General features: G+C 47.5%; 1 protein-coding gene across 1 annotated transcript; it reads right to left on the bottom strand.

Annotated features, from left to right (window-relative positions):
• Nucleotides 1-1,038: 1,038 nt before the first annotated feature.
• On the bottom strand, nt 1,039-5,321 carry prrt4b (proline rich transmembrane protein 4b). Its single transcript, XM_024137831.2, has one exon. It carries the CDS (start codon nt 5,310-5,312, stop codon nt 3,234-3,236), a length of 2,079 nt encoding a protein of 692 aa, XP_023993599.2. The 5' UTR covers nt 5,313-5,321; the 3' UTR covers nt 1,039-3,233.
• Nucleotides 5,322-6,806: the final 1,485 nt, after the last annotated feature.

Below are 6,806 nucleotides of genomic sequence, written 5' to 3' on the forward strand. Positions count from 1 at the left end.
GACACCCACCTCATCACTCTCCCTGCCGACACCCCACACACCCCACGGGAGAGGTCTGGGGGGAACACCTGCAAAACAAACACCATCACCTGGGAAACATGGGATTTTGCACTTATGAAGCGGAACATCAGGGTTTTCACCATAACCCCCTCCCAGAATACCGGTCCCCTTGGTGTGTGTGAGAGCTTGTTGAAGGAAGTGTGTGTGTGTGTGTGGACAAACTCAGTGAAGAAGGTGCTGTTGTGCCAACTTCCTCTTCCTGGTGAAACTGAGAGAGCCATGCTGTCACCCCTCTGTATTCTTTGGGATCTGCTCGTACCGGCACCTCCACATCAGAAGCCACAAACATCCCAATSAAACTAYATATGTGGAAAAACACTTGTCTTGCTACTCTGTGTGCAAGTGTATTGTGGCAATCCTCCTTTATCTATGTAGTTAGCTCTGTTTATGCAGAAAGATGTTAACTGCTCTGAGAAAAGTATTTTGTTCTGTTAAACTTCTGACTGTGATTCAACCGACAGAGTCATTGGCTGGGACTATAGACTAGGTGACGTTCCCTCGCTGTAGTGGCCAAGTCATACCCCCCTTAGTCGACGTGAACCAATAAACTAGTGGCCTATCACAATGCTTCTAGTGTGTTGAGAGCACGGTCGCACGGTCGGGGCCAAAAGATAGACATCGGCCATAGATCAAGGAACGTGTTTAAAACCACAGTGTCGGTCAACGATGGGTAATACGGTCATCTTTTAGACTGGAATGAAACGAGTTTAGAGAGAATTGTTTGATTTTAAAAGCTGTAAACCAGGGTTCCCCAACTGGCAGCCCACGTGCCAAATTTGACCCACGTGGTTTCATTTGCCCCCCCCCCAGTAAATAAATAATTATTATGCTTGGAACAAAAGAGTGTAAAAACACCAGTTAATCAGAACCAAGTGATTTTATTTTTGGAAACCTGTTCCCAAGTATTCCTACAGATAATACAGAGATGTGATCGTATACAAAATGTAAGCAAGGTTTGCAATGATTGTTTAAGTCATATTATATCTGTTTGGGCCTCCTGCGGTCAATTTGCAGTCTACAAATGATTTGTAATTATGTTCCGGCCCATCCACCCAGGAAATGGTCCCGCGGCTGAATGTAGATGCCGATCTCTGCTGAAGAAAGTCCCAGTGGCTCTAAGGAGCATGAAGGCTTTTCATATGCATGCTTTTTAGTTTTTTAAAGCCTCAACACGGCTCTATTTATATTCCGCTTTTTTCTAATTCCGTACATACTGCCAAATGTATCAACATGCTCTCTGTGACACTTTGGTGTTATTCATACTTAAAGCCCAAATTAAAGCTATGAATCGCCAGCAGTGTAGTCCCTCGCTCCACCCCTGTCCCAGATTGTGGCACCGATTGCTAGCAGCTTTGACCTGTTCTGATTACCAGAGATATGCCTTGAAATGGGGGTAGATGATGACCGCACACGACGGAAAGTCTTAAATTCCCGTAAGAACTGTGTTGTATGTGCATGGCGCTATACGTCCTCCTCACCCCCTTTCTCACTGTTTTGAGATACTGTATATCATTCAGCTTATGTAGGAATAGATTTTTCTAAAGTTTTTCGTAAACAGATGTCCTTTTTGCCAGATGTTTTTTTTAGGATGTCTCTAAGCTGTAGGAGTGACTTTCTTTCCGTTTTGTGCTAATGTACTTTGCCCTACCGGGACCTCACTTGACTAACAGTGCTCTTACAGCTGACATGAATATTAAGTAAATATGTACATGAAGATGTATGGAGAGTTATATACCTGTATCCTGTTTGAAATGGTTGTTTGCCGTCTCCCACCTTTTAGTTATGAAAATCCCCACTGACTATGAAACAGGCCTTGTTTACAATGGGATTACAACAGAAACCAGTTGCTAATGCTGTAAAAATAAATAAAAGTCAAAATATGTTGATTTGTGGGTTGTTATTAAGGCTGGGAATTGCCAGGGACCTCAGGATGCAATATATTATCACGATACTTGTGTGCTGATACGATATGTATTACGATTCTAACGATACTGTATGTAATGCGATTCAATGTTCCAAACATATTTCTCACCATATGTCTGTTGCAGAGGGACAAGAGTCATGAGTTTTGATCAGTCATGGAAGTAAAAGTGTTGAATACAAATTGTCTACCTTCCTTAAAAAGCTGGAGATCAAGCTATGAAGGAAAAATACTGGTGTTTTGGGGCAGGTACAGCCAACTGGTGCAAAAATAATATTGCCTTGTCAAAAATATCCCCAAATGTAACGATAGAAAATACGTTATACATGACCTGAAACTTGGTGAAAACAAAACATACACACTTAAATGTTGACATTTCTCTTTATTTAAYCATGTTTTGAGTAAAGTTTTTTTAAACATTAATAAAATATTAAGCGGCTCATATAAAATGTACTGTGTGTCAGTCAGAAGTTAAAGCACAATAGTATCGGCGCTATYCTACCAGTATAGTTCACTGCTGCTCCACTACAATGTTGCTGTTAGTTCAAATCAAGCTTTCCTTTATTGGATGGATCTTAAAGCACATCTCTAACATGTCTAAWTCTTGATGTAGAGGCTCACAAACAATATATTTTACTGAATTGAAACAACTTGGCATTGAATAACAATCTTACTCTATGAAAATGTRAAGTACATTTGTTTTATAAGTCCCGTGTAGCTCAGTTGGTAGARCATGGTGCTTGCAACACCAGGGTTTGATTCCCACGGGGGACCAGTATGGAGAAGAAGAAAAAGTATGCACTCACAATCTGGATAAGAGTATGCTAAAATGTTAAAATAAGATTTCAGTAGTCGTTTATTAAGTGCTTATTTCAATCACAGTATTATTTATTTGAATGCAAAACGTTTTGTACAAATGTATTTTGCTTTCCTGTTCCCCTCTTGAAATGTACAGGAAAACGCAACTTTTATTAACGTATCAAACTTCATCATCCAATAGCAAATGGGGAAAAAATGTCACAAATTTCTCCTTGGCATGTGGCATTCTGTGCCACTTAAAAGACTCTTGTCAACATTCTCAAACAAACCTTCAGTTCATTTACTCAAACATTTGGCACTATTTTACCTTTCTTGACAATGAAGCCTAGCTCGTTGCTCCTTACAGATTGTGACGCCATCTTGAATCCTTCTTCACAACACCTTATTTCAGTCCAGTCCTCAGTCTTTAGCCCTTGACTGTTGAGAGCTCTGCCTACAGGTCAATTGTCTCACTGCAGATGCTCATCGCATCAATCTGTCTGCAGACATTGATGAACTCCTCTTGTACGGACCGGTCCGCTTCAGACTCTAGGTCAAGACTCTCCTGTGAGGCTGACCCCAGTGTGCGATAGTGTCTCTGCATGTGTGAGCCCTGGTGRCTGGAGGCTGTAATGCGGCTTGAGCTRMCGCCTAGGGATGGGGRTTGGGCGTGCCCCTCTGGGCTGGAACAGAGGACCAGAGAGGACCCCCSTAGTGAGGGTCTGTACAGGGAGCAGGAGGAGGAACTTCCCCTCCAGCGTTCTGGGGAAGAGCAGCTGGAGTTGGAGGACAGGGAGGGAGATGGTGGAGCACCCAGGATGGTGTCTCCCGCCATAGGTTGGTTTGGTAGAGGGGTTGGGGGCGGAGGGACCATCTCCACGCAGGAGGTCGTCCGGTACAGGCCTGGATCGGCTGAGAGGGTCTCTCGAAGCACCTGGCCACCATTGGGCAGGGTGGACGTGGAGTAGGGGATGTTGAGTGACAGGTCACTGCAGCAAAAGGGTATGGACGGTCTGAAGAGGCTTATGGGAAAGAGGTCCTCGCTGAAGAGTGCCTCGTCAATACTACGGCGCAGGTTGATGGGCGATGGCGGCCGCAGGTCAGCCGTGGAGTCGCTGGTGAAGGAGGAACCCCCGGACGCCTCTCCACCACCCCTGTCCTCGGGCTTGCTGGAGCCAGGCAGATCCAAATTCAGGTCCAGGTCTCTGTAAGCCAAGGCCCGGTTGCTGTGGTACAGGAGGTCCAGGCCGTTCAAGCTGCTGCCTAGCCTTTCATCCACCAGYGTGTAGAGGGGCAGGCACTCTGTCTCCCCGTGCCCAATGTCGCAGATGGCCAGCTTCTCCTGCTGGCTCAGGGTCCACTGGTAGGTTCCCGGCATAATGGGCGACTTGATCGCCAGCAGCTCCGTCCAGCAGCTTCCAGGCTGGGGAAGGTGGTCAGAGCAGTAGATTGGCTGGGCCACCACCAGGGCTAGGGTGAGACAAACTCCGGCCTCACAAACCCTGCAGCTGAGCTGGAAGGTCCACCAAGGCCAGGGGCGGAACACATCTGCTCCTCCGGCGAGCCCCAGMGAGTGGAGCATGGCGTACAGCTGCAGCCCGGCGCATGCCAGGCAGAACAGAGCCGAAAGGCACACTGTYSCAGCCGCACGGTCCCAGTCCCTGCTCTCTGCGAATGGACAGCGGTTGTATCGCTCAGCTGGCGTGGGCGARGTGTTATTCAGGTGGTAAATGTGCTTTGAGTCCGCCCGTACGTAGCAGAAGAACACAAAATAGGCGACCGATAGAAAAGAAACCAGCGCCACAAACGCTCCCCGGGAGATGAGCGAGATGAAGAGGCAGAAGGGCRCCCTCCTYTGGTAGAGCCTCAGCAGTGCGAYGGGACCGAAAGCTGCTGCGAAGTGCAGCAACACCAGACAGGCCAGGAAACAGGGTCTCTGGAAGGCTGAGTAGGATAGCTGCATCCTGGAGCGCATGGAGAGGAGCAGGAAGACCAGGCCGAAGGCTGCAGTCAGGCAGGGGAATGGGGCTTCATAGAGCAGCAGGGAGGCCTCGGTGGAGGGCAGCCGGTCCTGGTGGCCGTAGGCATCGTAGAGGAGGGAGAAAGCCCTGGTACACCCTGCAGCCAGGAGGAAGACGCTGACCAGGGCGAAGTAGCCACAGCCGGAAGGGCAGCGCAGGGGCAGGCACAGCAGGTTGAGTGCCGAGGCCAGGGTCACCATGGCGAAGATGGAGCCCAGACCGTACACGTGTGCATCCCAGGCTAACCCCCAGGCGGCCATGGCGCTGTTCCAATCAGAATGCAGGGATACGAACATGGGCCGGGCCAGAATCAGGAAGGGGTTATTTGATTGGTTGGTGGAGGGGGTGTTGACAGTGGGGAGGACGTCAGAGGTGGTAGGCGGCGCCCAGGTGTCGGAGATGTTGCAGATTCCCGAACGTTCCTGATTGCAGTCTGGGAGGTAGGTGRCTTCACTGCCCGTTGGGTCGGACAGCCAGTCTTCAGGATCAGGAAGATTACCTGAAAAAAACATGGGAAAATATCGAATTTCAATTTCGATTCCATAAAATGTTGATCGCTTCCTAAAAAAACAATTTGTCATGAGGTTTGACATGTGAAATCTACCTGTGGCCATCTGACCGTCCAAAATATAGATCAATACCATATGCAGCAGCGTCTATACAGCGCAATGCTGCACAGCCACATCTGTCCTCAGGATGCTGTTTTCTGATAACAGCATAGTAATACAATTTACCAGCAGAGGGCAACACCCAAGAGAGTCCATCCTAAACAGGCACACATGAGAATACACAACGTTTACTCAACATTCGAGCCTAGACACCAATGGGCTGAGGGCCAAGTCTGCGAAAGCATGTATAAAAGGCAGARGCTGYAAKGAGGCAACTTCCAACCGGACTGGGCCTAGAAAGGKGGGAAGAGAAAAGGGCAGATCAGTGGGGCCAGAAGACCACAGAGCTGGTTCCTTYTTTCTATGACATAAGCAGCCAGTGAACATCTGTTGTTTCCATACAAACATGGCTGACGATGATTGTATTATAAATGTTATATAGKGCACCGTGGGAGGAAATGGCTGTTTGTGGCTTGGTTYGGGACAGACTGGGAGTGTCCCTTTTWAAATTKTCCATGCGTGTATGTATGAACTCTGGCTTGGCTGCAAGACTCATCTGCACTGTTAAACGTATATGTTTATAAAGGCTACTGGTAAGATCAATGCATGGAAGATGACTTGGATGTGTACCTAGTAGTCATTACACACAAACAAMTGCATCACGGAYGGGCACCAGCGACGGTTTCCCTCGCACGGTTTTAGGCTCTTCCTTTTCAAAGMGAGCTTTACAGACTTCGCCAGCCAACATCTTACATGACGTCCATAATAGCCATTAGCCAAAGCATTATCCTCAATCAATGCCACTTCAGTAAAACAGATCAGCTAGGACATCAAACAGACCAGTGCGTACCCATTTATTTCCATGCTGCTCCTCACTCCTCCTATAGAAGAGGTGAAAACAGAGAGAAACAGGCCGAATTACATCTTGTATCCAGACACAGACACACAGCCTCATCAGTCATTCAAGCCCAGCCCTATCAGATATAATCTACAGGAGGTTGGTGGCACCTTGATTGGGGAGGACAGGCTCGKGGTAATGGCTGGAGCAGAATCAATGGAATGGTATCATTCCGTTYGCTCCGTTCCAGACATTATTATTATGAGCCGTCCTCCCCCAGGCTCCTTATTGGGCTACAGAGACGGGGACAAACGAGCAGGATATCCAGGTATACAGGGAGGTACTAGCAGTTACAGAGCTGCATGATTTGTAGGCTGATAGATGTAGAGTACCTTGTGACTGTGAAACGTCTGTCTGTGATAGTGGTGTGAAGTGGACTGTGTGGGTTGGATTTGAGTAAAATAAGGATGCTTTTGAATATTGTATTCTACAACCCAGGCATTTGTCAAATGGTCCCAAAATGTGGTCTTTATGGTACTAAAATGCAGTTTGGATGATAA

Source organism: Salvelinus sp. IW2-2015, unplaced genomic scaffold (assembly GCF_002910315.2).
Source record: "Salvelinus sp. IW2-2015 unplaced genomic scaffold, ASM291031v2 Un_scaffold1321, whole genome shotgun sequence".
NCBI classification, from domain to species: Eukaryota; Metazoa; Chordata; class Actinopteri; order Salmoniformes; family Salmonidae; genus Salvelinus; species Salvelinus sp. IW2-2015.